The 13,910-nt window shown below is 36.1% G+C and overlaps 1 protein-coding gene across 2 annotated transcripts in view; it reads left to right on the top strand.

Moving 5' to 3' along the window:
• The window catches only part of Tgfbr1 (transforming growth factor beta receptor 1), a 48,901-nt gene extending 36,417 nt beyond the window's left edge, over positions 1–12,484 (top strand). For both annotated transcript variants that reach the window (XM_047524726.1, XM_047524725.1), the window contains exons 6-9: positions 1,674–1,830; positions 3,538–3,662; positions 4,709–4,839; positions 8,082–12,484. In XM_047524726.1, the coding sequence (XP_047380682.1) occupies positions 1,674–1,830; positions 3,538–3,662; positions 4,709–4,839; positions 8,082–8,207 (539 nt within the window). In that variant the 3' untranslated portion in view covers positions 8,208–12,484. The remainder of the gene's footprint in view (positions 1–1,673; positions 1,831–3,537; positions 3,663–4,708; positions 4,840–8,081) is intronic.
• Positions 12,485–13,910: the final 1,426 nt, after the last annotated feature.

Here is a 13,910-nt window from a genome sequence, read left to right as displayed (position 1 = left end):
ATGTCTATTCAAAATTAGAATCAGCCTAACTGAAGATATTTGAAATGAATTTTTAGATGAGAAATTCTGTTAGAAGTCTCAGAGTTAAGAAATTTGTTTAGAGACTCTACTCATTGTAACAACACTGATATTTTTGTAAGTTCTAAATGGTAACCTTCAGTTTTGTTCAGTTTTTGAGGATCTTAGCTCTAGAATTCAAGACTCAGAATATATTCTTAAGTGTCTACATGCTATATAAATTGTGTCTGGCCATCTAATAATTATATTTGATCTTTAGATTAGGAGACTGCATGAGATAGTTTTATAGTCGACAAACTAAATACTAAGTTGTAGTTAGGAAGTTTAACTCCTCCCCCAAATCTTAAAACAACCTGTTCTTTATTATATTCCATGACTCTAGACTTTCTTCATTTTTCTTATTTCTCAAAGCTGTACTCTTTCTTACTGATTTTTATGAAGGCTCTGAGTCTACAAATAATAACTTTATGTCATGGTATTTATCAGAGGCTGATAGATCTCTCCGCTCAAGCTGGTGTCCATTTATTACATGATGGCTCCCCCACTCTTCTGTTCGCATCTTTGCCAGCCCTATCTGTGTAACATTTTTTGAGTTACAATTCACGTCGCACGGCTTTGCCCATTTACAGTGTACACGTCATTGATTTTAGAGCTCTCACAGTTGTGCAGCCATCACCACGGCCATTCACTACATCTTCATCACTCCATAAAGAAACCCTGTAGCTATTAGCAGTCATTCTCCTTTCCCCCAAGCTCCTTAGTCTTAGACACCACTCATCTGCTTTCTGTCTCTATAGATTTGCTTATTCTGGACTTTGGTTATATAGATGGAATCTTATTATATATGGTTATATAGATGGAATCTTATAATATGTGAATGTCTTCTTTCACTTAGCGTTTTCAGGGTTCACCTATGTTGTGGCATATATCAGTATTACATTTCTTTTTATGACTAACATTCCATTGTATGGATATACCACATTTTGTGTGTCCTTGATAAACTTTTGGGTTGTTTCTGATTTTGGCTATAAGTAAATAATACTATAGTGACCATTAGTGTGGAGTTTTTATGCAGATGCATTTTTTAGTTATCTTGAGTAGGAATTGAATAGCTGGATCATATGGTAACTGTACTTAATGCCTTGTGAAACTGGCAGACTGTTTTTCTTCAACTATTGTACTCCTACCATCAGGGTTTTAAGTTTCCACATTGTAACAATAGTTTTTTAATAGATCTTTTTTCTAGTAGTTGGTATTAAAGATAGTATATTTAATATTTAATATTGTATACATTCCAGGAATGATAGGCATGTGATCTATATGTTTGATTTCTGGGCTGGAAGAGTAATTTGTGACTGTGGTTCTTGTAAAGAATACACAAAATACCAACAAACCAATGACTTTTTTTCACAAACTCCAGTCTTTGAATTGATAGACTTTTGTTGTTTAAGCATCAGTTTTTGGAGCAGATTATTGTCTCCATTTCCTTTAAAGAAATATAATTCCAGAAACTTTGGGTACAATGCTTTGGTTGAAGTTACTTAATATTCCCCTAGGTGTGGCAGGTATGTGACTGAAATGCTTTCCTACTGGGCAGAAGGAGAGGCTTTTGGTATTACTTCTTAAGCAGTCATTTTTAATTTTTGGTTGTTCAGGAAAACCAGCCATTGCCCATAGAGATTTGAAATCAAAAAATATCTTGGTGAAGAAGAATGGAACGTGCTGTATTGCAGACTTAGGACTGGCAGTAAGACATGATTCAGCCACAGATACAATTGATATCGCTCCAAATCACAGAGTGGGAACAAAAAGGTATACTTGTGAATAGATGATATTTAATATCTTGTGAAATCTATTTCTTTTCCATCTCCTTATTTGTGAGTATGTATCTTTTTAGAAACTGAAACTTGTACTTTATTAGATTGTCCACAGGTAAAAGGTCTCATTGTGTTACCTGCTCTGAGGCTAATGTCTCCTGAATTTAAAATGATGCCTGTTGATGGAAGGTGATCCTTCCTGAAAATATCATTAGTTCTGTTAATTATAATGTAGCTAATGTTTATAGGGCACCTCTACTATGTGGCAATCATCTTAATAGGTATTTTATATATATTGCCTCATTCAGTGCCCTCAAATGCTGTGCTGTAGCTATATGCTTTCTCTCTTCCTTAGAACTTTTGCTCGTGCTGTTTCCTCGAACATACTTTCCCTAACTGCTTCCTTAACTTATACCTTTCCTTTCTCACAGGAAGCTTCTTTTGGTCCTGAGAACTCTTAGGGGTCCCTGGTGAGGGCTCTCATAGCCCTTACCTCATTATGTTGTAAATGTCCATTTTTTTGTCTGTTTGTTCCATTGGATTGCAAGCTGCTTGAGAGCAACCTTGTATTCTCAGCATCTGTCATATTGCCTAGTATGTGATAGGTCCTAAATAAATATTTGTTGAGTTCGTGAGTTCTCAAAAGAACCTAGGGGGCTGAGGATATAGCTCAGTTGGTAGAGTGCCTGCCTCGCAAGCACTAAGGCCCTGGGTTCAATCCTCAGCACTGCCCCCCAAAAAAAAAAAAAAAGAACCTAATTAGGTGTAGGTATCATTACCATTGATTCAGGGATGAGGAAACCACCTCTTGAAGGTAAAGTGATATGACCAACTTAATATATGTGGTAAGCTTAAAGAGCTGAGATTTCTGCCCCCAAACCCCTCTTCCCATTTATCACATCATGTTGTCACAGGTGTTTCTTCTACTGCCTAGACCTTGGAGAGAAATAGCAGTTTTAGTTTATACAAATAATACTTAGGATTTCTAGATTCACTGGGGGTGCTCAGAACTCTCTCCTAGGTAAGTGGTTACCACAGTCCTTTGTGAGTCTGGTCTGTAACTTTACCACGGCTTTTGAAACTTTAGAACCTGTAAAGCAGCGTCAGTATGAAGACTGCCTTTCATTTCTATCTGTCATTTTGTTTCCTGGAGTATGTCCCTGCCCTTTTTCATCCTCTTTTAGTGAGAAGACTTCCAGATAAAAAACAAATCGTCCCTACACAGTACATGAAGTGATGCACATTATTGTATTTGTAAACAGTCACACCCATTATATGTGTGTATTCCACTGGAAGCCAAGATTAGAAGGCAGATAGCATAAAACTGCTGTTTCAGCATTTTGTGGGATTTGGTTGGCATTAATTTGCAAACCAGTGCAGATATTTAATGTTTTTCTTGCGTCTAGTATGATTTCAGTTATGTAATATCGTGTGTCTTTGTATAGAGAGAGGTCTGAAAGGCTCTTCATCCAGATCTTTGCACTGTGGTAGGAAGGAGATGAGGTTTTTCACATTGTATTTTGTGTACTTGGGGAAATTTCTGTAAATGTGGATAATTTTTAAAAGCAGAACTTTGCTAAAGATGGGAAAAGTTAATAATGGGCTTGTTATTTTATTCTCAGGGATAAAAGAAAATGTATGAAATAGTTAAAAAATGATGTTACTACTCTTCAATAAAATAAAATGTCGATTTCTTTTTTAGGTACATGGCCCCTGAAGTTCTAGATGATTCCATAAATATGAAACATTTTGAATCCTTCAAACGTGCTGACATCTATGCAATGGGCTTAGTGTTCTGGGAAATTGCTCGACGATGTTCCATTGGTGGTAAATTGCTCTCCCTTCTCCCAACAGTTTATCACGAACAGAAGTTGTTCAAGAATTGCCTTCTTTTTTTATTGAATGAAATTCTATAGTCAACAGTCTAATAGGTGATCACTGAAAGTACCAGAGCAAACAAAGAAAGTAAAACCTGGACCAAGGGGAGTGGCATGGCATGCCAGTGCCCAACTTTATCCTAGTGTCTTCCTTTCCTGTTTACATTTGAATCTTGGGAAGCATCAGAACCCAACCCCTTGTTATCTTGGACTGTAATTATTTAGAATGAGGAGTAGCTTGGAAAGCCACCTGAAGAAGCTGTTTCTAGCATGTATCTGGGTCAAACTTCTTTTCCTTGAGATTGTGGTTATTTTCTCCAGCTTGATCACTGGAAATGAATGGTAATACAATTACTATTATGTTACATTATTTTTTAGAGTAATGGAATTTTAACTTTTAGGTTTCATTTTAGATTGAACACTTGTTAGTGTTTATGCAAGAAATAGTCTCCTTAGACTTTGGGGTCCAGGTTTGACTGAGACCTAGGAGGACCTGAAGTCTGTGTCAGCGAAGGACAGAGTATGTCTTGATATTGTAGCAAATAGGACACGTTATTGACAGATGCAAGTAGAGGAAGGGACTTGTACTTCAGTCTTTCCTTGTAGGATTCATATCTTACTGTGAGAGTAGTATCTGTACCCAGTAAGATATTGTGTCCTCACAGAATAAAATCTCATTTGCTGTACAGTACAGTTATAGGAGAAAATGTTAACCTAGTCATCATGGCTCATAGTTAATCATCATTAAAAATGACCTTTGCCAATCTTAGAGCAGTGTTGAATTTTAGGGTATGGGCTTAGTTCTCAGGGAGGTGAATTGTTGATGCATATATGGATAAGATAGAGAAAATGGTGAGTCTTGTTCCACATACCTGATGGAACAAGTAATAGAACACAGTAATCGATCTCTTAGGAGAGCCTTCTAATGGTTTTGCATTAGCTGAATAAATTCTTTAAAAAAATAGATTTTTATTTATTTATTTATTGCCAATATAGGAATTCATGAAGATTACCAGCTGCCTTATTATGATCTTGTACCTTCTGATCCATCAATTGAAGAAATGAGAAAAGTAGTTTGTGAACAGAAATTAAGGCCAAATATTCCAAACAGATGGCAGAGCTGTGAAGTGAGTATTGATTTTTGATACAAGACCCTTTTCTAAACTGCTTCTGCTTAGTAAGTGTAAATTTGCTACTTTTCTTTAAGGAAAGCAGACAAGAATTCTCTTTTCTTTTTTCATGAGAGTTAGACAATGTATGAAAATTAAATAATTTGGTTTTCTATTTTCAATTTTAAACATATTTAAAAAGACCATGCCACATTTGCAGTAGCCACCAACCTATCAGAACATTGTTAGGTTTGCCAAATGAAGGCAGGCACCTGCTTTTTAAATGAATGCCTCCTTTTAGCCAGGGCAGCTGAGAATATTACAATGAGTACAGGATAGGAATTAAGAGACATGTATTCTAGAGAAGCCTGCTCCTGTTTCATAGTTGAACTTTGAACAGTCCACTTCACTTCCCTGGAACTGAACATCCCTTTGTAAAATGGGGAACTTGGATAAGATAATTGCAAAGCAGCTTCAGGTGAATTTGCTAATTTAATCATCTGATATTGCCCAGATGACCATTAACTAGAACTTTGGTGAAAATAATTTCCATCAGTGTCAGAGCCTCTCATCTCCAGCTCTTACAAAAAGTTAGAAATGTTTTCTTAGTTGTAAATTTAAAGAACTCATGATACAAATTTTGTTGAACCTATCCTTAATTGCCAGTCATTACTTTTGTGATATTGGTGAAGCAGTGGATAGCCTTCCAGATTTGAAGTTGTAGAGCTTAGGAAGAGTGAAAAGCCACAGTTTTATATCTTAGAATAATGTGGGAGTGCACAGAGCCTCTGTTATCAAGAGGAAGTGCTGCCTCCAACAAAATGATGTATGCAACCCAGAAAATAGTTGACTTTTGACTTAGTTTAACAAATGAGTCCGTCTTTTTTAAATTGCTCCTGGGTACTGCAAATTATAGACTTGGATGTATTCATGCACTCTAATTATTAGAGTGAGTATTATTAAATGATTTTTTAAGCATGAAGAAAAGTTGGTTCATATTAAGAACACACAATTTACAGTTATATCAACTAAATTAATGTGATCACTGTCATTTTTTTCTCAACTTCTTTAGCTTTCTGTGTACTTATTGCTAGTTTGATCCTTTATTTTTCTGAGTTTTATAAATTTCTTCTTGATAGTTGAAGCATATCAAGAAAATGAAACTCAGAGACTTTTGCAGTCTAGTCTCAAGACCAATCCTGCTGCTTTTACCTTGGAATAACCCTAATTTTTCATCTTGAAATTCCCTTTGCTTTTTATGTTGCATCCTCCTTTGTGGATCTCATGACTTACTATTTTTGGTTTATTCACTTATTCTCTTCTCTCAGATCTTTGTTCAAATGTTGTCTTATCAGGAAAACATTATTACCTATTTAAAATACCCTCCTTTCCTAGCACATTTTATCTCCTCTAAAATATTTCCTTAGCACTTACCACTAACTGACAGGCCATTTATTTTGCAGTAGTTTGTTATGTGATTTGGCCCCCTAGAATGCAAACTGCATTAGGACAGGGGTTTTGCCTGTCTGTTCACTGCTATATTCCTAGCACCTAAAAATGGTTTCGTATATAGTAGGCATTCATTAAATATTTGTTGAGTATGTGCTGGCACATGGTCCTTTTAGTCTGGAAATAGTTGTTCTTTTCTAGGAAAACTTCCTGAAGTATTCTTGGGTTACTTTCCCCTATTTTCCTTTCTTCTGTTTCTTTAGTTTTAGTTACTTGAATGTTGTATTTCCTGAAGAGACCCTCTAATTTACTTTCTAGTTTTCTCATCCATCTATTGAGTCTTTTTTGTTGTTGTTGTTTCTCTGTGTCCTGGAAAGTTTATTAGCTTCATCTTCCAGTTCTTCCATTCTGTTTTTATATTTCTGCTCTCATATTTTTAATTTCTAGGAGCACTCATTTGTTCTGTGAATGTTCCTCCTTTTCATTAGTAGACACTAGAGGAAAACATCTAATATGAAATATTGGAACTGGAAGAAACATTGGGGAGGGTGTAAAGCAATTTTGAGTAAACAGATTATGGAGAGAAAATAAAGTGTTAAGTCAATTCAAAAAACAACTATCAATGATAGATATAATATCAGTATTTTATCTCTTTGAGGATACTAATAGGTTTTTTGTTTTTGTTTTTTAGTGCTGGGAATTTAACTCATTTCATGCCTGCAGGGCAAGCGCTCTCTGTCACTGAGCTACACTCCCAGCCTCTAATGATCAATTTTTGATATTCATTCTCTCTCTCTCTCTCTCTCTCTCTCTCTCTCTCTCTCTCTCTCTCTCTCTCCAGTTTGTTTTCTCTACGTTGCTTTTTTCTGTTTGTCCATTTCATGTTACTTTCCTCAAATGTGTGGTATACTCACTCCCTTCGTATTCAGAAAGAGATCTGAAAGTTGATAGGAAATTGTACTTGTAAATGGAGCTTATTCACTGCTCTTTAGGTGAATTTAGGGTACAAAGGATTACCCATGTTTCTGGGAGGAAGTTTTTGGTCTTAGCATTCAGTATGTTTCCAATATGAAACTTCTGCCTTCATGTTCCTCAAGTCAGAAATCTATTTTTCCCTCTCAGATTTAAAACAAAATAAAACAAACAAACAAACAAAAAGCAGTACCTGTAGTCTTCTGCTAGAGTGGAGGTAGACAGCCACCCACCCATGTTGCGGGGGATCGGGCAGGTACCTGGGGTTCCAACTTGTTGAACTGATCATCCCATTTTTTTTTTTTAACCTGAGCTTCATCCTAGAGGTACTTCATACAGTGAATTTTCAATTTGGGGGAGACTCTGGGTGAGTCAGGTTCCTTCTTTGCCTTCTGTAGCACTGGTTTAGGATTCAGCCTTTTCAGATCTACCAAGTCAGTCATCCCTTGCCCATCTGCTTTCCAGCTGTTGGCACCAGTACTCTGTGGATGGAAACTTAGGCCATTTTCAAACTTGTACATGTGTCATTTTAAAGGAAAATTTATAGGTAAAGATTCCTTTCCCCACCAAGTGTGGGCGCATGCCTATAATCCCAGCTACTTGAGAGGTTGAGGCAGGAGGATCATAAGTTCAAAGCTAGCCTTGTCTTAAGAAATTAAAAAGAGACTGGGGATGTAGCTCAGTGATAGAATTCTTGCCTAACATGTGCAGGGCCCTGGGTTCAGTCCCTATGTGAATAGGGCCTAAGTGAATGAATAAATAAATAAATAACTTATCCAGATGGATGGCAAGTGGTACATGGTGTATACATTAATTATTTTTCTTGTATTTTCTCATAGGCCTTGAGAGTGATGGCTAAAATTATGAGAGAATGTTGGTATGCCAATGGAGCAGCTAGGCTGACAGCTTTACGGATTAAGAAGACATTGTCACAACTCAGTCAACAGGAAGGCATCAAAATGTAATTCTGCAGCTTTGCCTGAACTCTACTGTTTTCTTCAGATCGGCTCCTGGGTTCTCGTTTGGGAGGTCAATTGTTCTACCTCACTGAGAGGGAACAGAAGGATATTGCTTCCTTTTGCAACAGTATATAAGGTTGATTCAAAACTTCCCAGGATTCTTTGGACCCAGGAAACAGCCATGTGGGTCCTTTCTGTGCACTATGAACGATTCTTTCCCAGGACAGTTACAAAATGTTGTGTAGTCTATCTTTATTTTTGATTAACAAAACTTGGTTTTTTTTTTTTAAAGAATATTGCTTGTCTTAACTTTAGGTAACTCTGCTGTGCTGAAGATCATATTTAAGGGTAAAGGAGCTGGATTGTTGAGTTACATGAAACATTTCTTATTCTTAAAGAAAGTGATTTACTCCTGGTTAGTACATTCTCAGAGGATTCTGAACCACTAAAGAGTTTCCTTGATTCAGACTTTGAATGTACTGTTCTATAATTTTTCAGGATCTTAAAACTAATATGTATAAAACTCTTGAGTCTAAAAATGACCTCATGTAGGAGTGAGGAACATAATTTATGCAATTGTATTTTGTATACTATTGTTCTTTCACATATTCAGAATATTACATGCCTTCAAAAGGGATTGTACTATACCAGTAAGTGCCACTTCTATGTCTTTCAAATGGAAATGAGTAGAATTGCTTAAAGTTTGTGTGTTAAATCTTATAGTGTTTGAATTTAAAAAGTTTATTTATCTGGACAACCCAAACCTTTTCTGTTTTGTTTTTTTTTTTTGGAAGGGTTTTTGTGGTATGTCATTGGGTATTCCATTTTGAAAATGCCTTTCTCCTACCAAAATGTGCTTGAACCACTAAAGAAATGCAGTGTCATTAAATCAGTTGTTTCATGGTCATGTTGGAGTAAATCTCACCCCTAGCTTTTGCAGTCGAGTTATGTTGTCTGAGTGTACTTTAGACAGTCAAATGGCACTCAAGATGCTCACAGTGCTCTAACTTAACCTTGATAGCATACAGACTAATTTTCTATAAGGGAAAGTTTGTCTAGCTCTTGTGAAAAGTTGTGTAGTATTCTGTAAGCCATTTTGCTCTTTATTTGATCAAAGACAGTGTTATTTTTTTTAAGAAATGAATTACATTTAAATTAGAATATGGTTGATGTTAAATAATAGGCCTTTTTCTAGGAAGGCAAAGGTAGTTAATAATTTGAATAGACAAGCAGATGTGCATAGCAGTCACATTTGTTTTGTAGGTATAAGTGTTCAGTGGATTCCTGTCTTTGTGAGGTTAGAGTTAGTGTAGATTGGAGGTCTCACTACACTTTGAGGAAGGCAGCTCTTAATTCCGTCTTTCCTTATCTCATATGTGCAGATATTGCAACTGCTTAATTTACATGGTTATATAATAAATTCAGTGCACCTTGATATTGGGAGAGGTGATAACTAAAGAAAATTGAGTAGGTTCTCCACTTACAGATGTTTTCAAATTAAATGTTTAAAGTAAACCTTGTCATGGTCTTCTCAAGTGAAGTTGAAACTAGCTTCTAACAACTGGTTTTTACTTCTAGTGCTGTAAAGTCTCTTTGTAGGGCTTTTATAGTTTTCAGAGTCTTTCTTATCACTGTGATCTTATTCTGAGGGGGAAAAACTATCTCATAGGTGTGAGGGGAAACTTTGACCTTGTAGTGCTGTCCCTGATAAGAGGGTTACAATAACCTTCACAGTATTTTGGTCAGAAAGATTGTGGCCATTTACATTTAATGAGTTACATTCTGATAATGTCTTCTCTTATACATAGAATAAATTTGAAAGACTACTTGGTCTTAAAACCAAAGTAATTTTAGAACGAATGACATTGCATAGGAATTTAGTGTTGATTTCATGTGTTTAAAAACATCACGGGGAAATGTGCTTAGAGGCTAATATTTTGACTACAAATTTGAGGGTTTTTTTTCCTGTAGTTACTATGATTTCATTGAAGTAAATGAATAAGTTTGAGAGGTTCGTTTTTATAGTTGAGTTATATTACCTGTTTAATAATCTCCAGTTCTAGGATCAGGTACTGGGTTTTGTTGTTTTTGTTTTGTCTTGGCCTTTTCTAAGCCTACAAGATCTGCTTTATGAAATCCAGGGGACCAATGCATTTTATCACTAAAACTATTTTTATAGAATTTTAAGAATGTACCAAAAGTTGTCTGATTTAAAGTTGTAATACATGATTTCTCACTTTCAAATAAGGTAATCAACTTTTACTAAAGATAACATCAAAGATTGAGTTATTGTATTCTTGCCTAAGTGGGTAAAATGTACTTTTGATGAATCAGGGAATTTTTTAAAAGTTGAAATTTAGTTCTAAATTAAGTTTACATATTACTGCAGCTAATTTATTTTTTGGTTAGGGACAGCTTGATGAACCCCAATTAACTAATATTGAAATTGAAAGTAATATTAAAAGACAAGATAGGTCATGGCCAGATAAATTTGGCTGGAGTAATACTTGTGTCATTTAGAAACATAGTGCTTTGTTTATACTGCCTGTGCTAAGATGTTCACCTTCCAAGATTTAGCAGGGCTAAAAAGTATCTTCTAGCAAATAACCTGTCTACATCGTCTTGAGTGGGGAAAGTGTGACTTCCCCACCTCTGAGGAGGAGAGTGGGGAAAGTGTGACTTTGGGGCATCAACATCCCTGGTCCTTCCTTCCTATCTTCAGCTCTGTTTCTTCCAGTCTGCCTTCCTGCTGGCCACTGCACCCTACCCTTTTGACTGGAGAGTTGCTTTTGAGACCTAGAGTAAAGTGGTTGATGGAAGTTGTGGGACATACTCCCATTTCCTTGAGTCACTGGATGTGGCAGAGAGGGGTCTCCAAGTATGCAGAGTGAGTAGATGAGGCTTGGGATGTTCCTGCTTTAATTTTAGTTAAAGTATGGTAACAGCAAGGTGGCAGCTGTGACAGTGGGAGTTGTGCCAGAAACAGTGGCCACTTGTGTCCTTTGTAGGACAGTAAAGTCTGAAGACCCGAGCCTGTAATTCTGCTGTAATGATAGTGCTCAAGAAGTGCCTTGAGTCAGCGAACAGTGCCACTCCATTAAGAAATCCAGATTCACTTCTTACTGTAAAACTTAAGTGGTCACTTGGCCATTTTGCAGTCCATGAATGAGTTACCTTTTTTTCTCATGTCTGAGAAGTGTCAGAGACTTTTGTGTAAAACAAATGACAAAGTGCTAATTAACATGCACAACAAAATCAGTATCACATTAGAAATCGAAAGTTTGTTTTTATCGATATACCGAAGGAATGATTGTAAATCAACTGTTTGTTTCTTGATTGTCACAGTGTTCTGGCTCCAAATGGTGGATAGTCCAAATAAGGGTTCTGTTATATGAGGCAGAAAATATTCAGATATTTTGAGATCCTAAAGAATAGGATAGCTCCATACATGTACTGCAGCTTCTTGTGTGTTTTGGAATGCAGGAATACCCATGGGCCCTCTCTCTAAGAATTCTGGACTTCTAGAACATCATGAGGACTGTCAGTACACTATTTTCAGTCCCATTATGCAATCTTATTTTTAAATGAAAACTTTTTAAAACATAACATTCAACTTCTTTCTTCAAATTTATGAACTTCAGTGAATTTGTTTTTATTTTTAACAAGATTTGTGAATTATCATGAACCGTGTTTTGATACCCCCTTTTTCACATTGTGCCAATGGAATAGGGTGTTTTATATTTCTTTATATGTCAAGGAGATGCTTCAAAATGTCAATTGCTTTAAACCTAAAATTACCTCTCAAGAGACCAAGGTACATTTACCTCATTGTGTATATAATGTTTAATATTTGTCAGAGCATTCTCCAGGTTTGCAGTTTTATTTCTATAAAGTATGGGTATTATGTTGCTAAATTACTCAAATGGTACTGTATTGTTCATATTTGTACCCCAGATAACATCATCTGTACTTTTTGTTTTCTGTATTTTATTGTATTTGTGCAGAATTCTTTTGACTTTATCAGTGTAGTCTCTGCCCTTTCAGATATGTACATATATGTCCATATAAATTTTCATTTTAGTTGAATGATTTTGAGAAGCCTGTAAAGAGGAGAGAAAACATAAATTGCATTTCCCCATAAGTTTTTTAATATTGTATATTGTATTTGTAGTAATATTCGAAATGAACTGTAAATAGAAAATAGAAGAGTGATGCTTATGTTAAGTCCTAACACTACAGTAGAAAATGAACGCAATGCAAATAAATTACTTTTTTTCCCAAGTGCCAGTGGCTGCAGTCTTTTCTGGAAGTTCAGGATGAATAAGCCTCCAAGCTCATTCAGGTTGTTTGCAGAATGCATTCAGTTTCATGAAGTTGCAGGACTGAGGTCTCCCATTTCCTTGCTGACTATTGCCTCTTAGTGTCTAAAAACCACTCACACTCCTTGGCCCATGGCCCCCTCCTCCACCCTGAAAGTCAGCTGCAACTGGTTGAATTCTTCACCCATTTATTTCCTTTCTCTGATAATCCTTCTGCCTCATCTCTCCTCTGCTTCTCTCTTCCATTACATCTCTCTTTGCTTCTTGTGCTTTGCTCTTCTGCTTGTAAGGGCTCATGTCAGGATGGTCTTTCTAGTTAGTGACCTCAGTTTCATCTGCAAAGTCCTTTCACAGCAGTATCCGGATTGAAGTTTGATTAAATAATGGAGGTTGGGAATCTTAAGGATACATTTACCTAACATGGTAAATATGTCTAGGTGGCATTAAATTGCATAAAGCAATAAAACTACATTTTTGGCTCTATAACATAGACACAATGTATAATAATGGCACAGAGGAGGGAATAAGAGATGGAGCAATACTGGAACAAAACTGTATTTTATTGGGATTTTATCAGCTTTAATCTGAGGAAGATTGTGATAAATTGAAATGTATATTATTGCAGTCCCTAGAGCGACCACTAAAATACTCAAAAAAGTTGTAGTGGTAACAGAAAAATTAAAATGGTACATTAAAAAATATTTAAAAGACAGAAGAAGGGACAGAAAAGCAAAAAATATTTGAGACATTTAGAGCCATTTGCAAAATGGCAGCTGTAAGTCTTACCACACCAGTCATTTCATTAATGTGGGTTAAGGTAGTAATTGTCATGAGTGGGGCAAAAACAAGAACCAACTATGTGGTATCCACAGAAGCACAATTTTTAGATTGAGAAGCAAATAGAAAGGGAAATATGGGAAAATATATTTCATAAACAGTAACCTTAAGAGACCTGACTTGCTATATTAATATTGAAGTGGGCTTTCACTAGGAAAAGAGGACATTTCAAGTGATAAAGGGGCCAAACTATTATGAAAATGTAATAATTACAAATGGATATGCACCTAAAAGAACCCAGAAATACATGAAGAAAGTGACAATTGAGAAGAGAAATTGACAATTCAACCATATTTGAAGATTTTGAAGCCCCACTCTCACAAATTGATAGGTAACTTGAAATTTTTGAGCATGTGGAAGACAGTGCTGCCAGCTGACTTGCCCTGACTTTCATGGAACACCACCTACTAATAGCAGGACACAGATTCTTTTCAAGTGCACGTAGAACGTTCTCATGGGGAAGACTGTATGCTCTGTTATAAAACAAGTCTCAATGGATTTATAAGGATTGAAGCCAGCATGGTGGTGCTTCTCTGTAACTCCAGCAGCTGGG

This window comes from Sciurus carolinensis, chromosome 14, assembly GCF_902686445.1.
Source record: "Sciurus carolinensis chromosome 14, mSciCar1.2, whole genome shotgun sequence".
NCBI classification, from domain to species: Eukaryota; Metazoa; Chordata; class Mammalia; order Rodentia; family Sciuridae; genus Sciurus; species Sciurus carolinensis.
The sequence above is the reverse complement of the archived record's forward strand: the minus strand, read 5'-3'. Positions and strand labels throughout refer to the sequence as shown.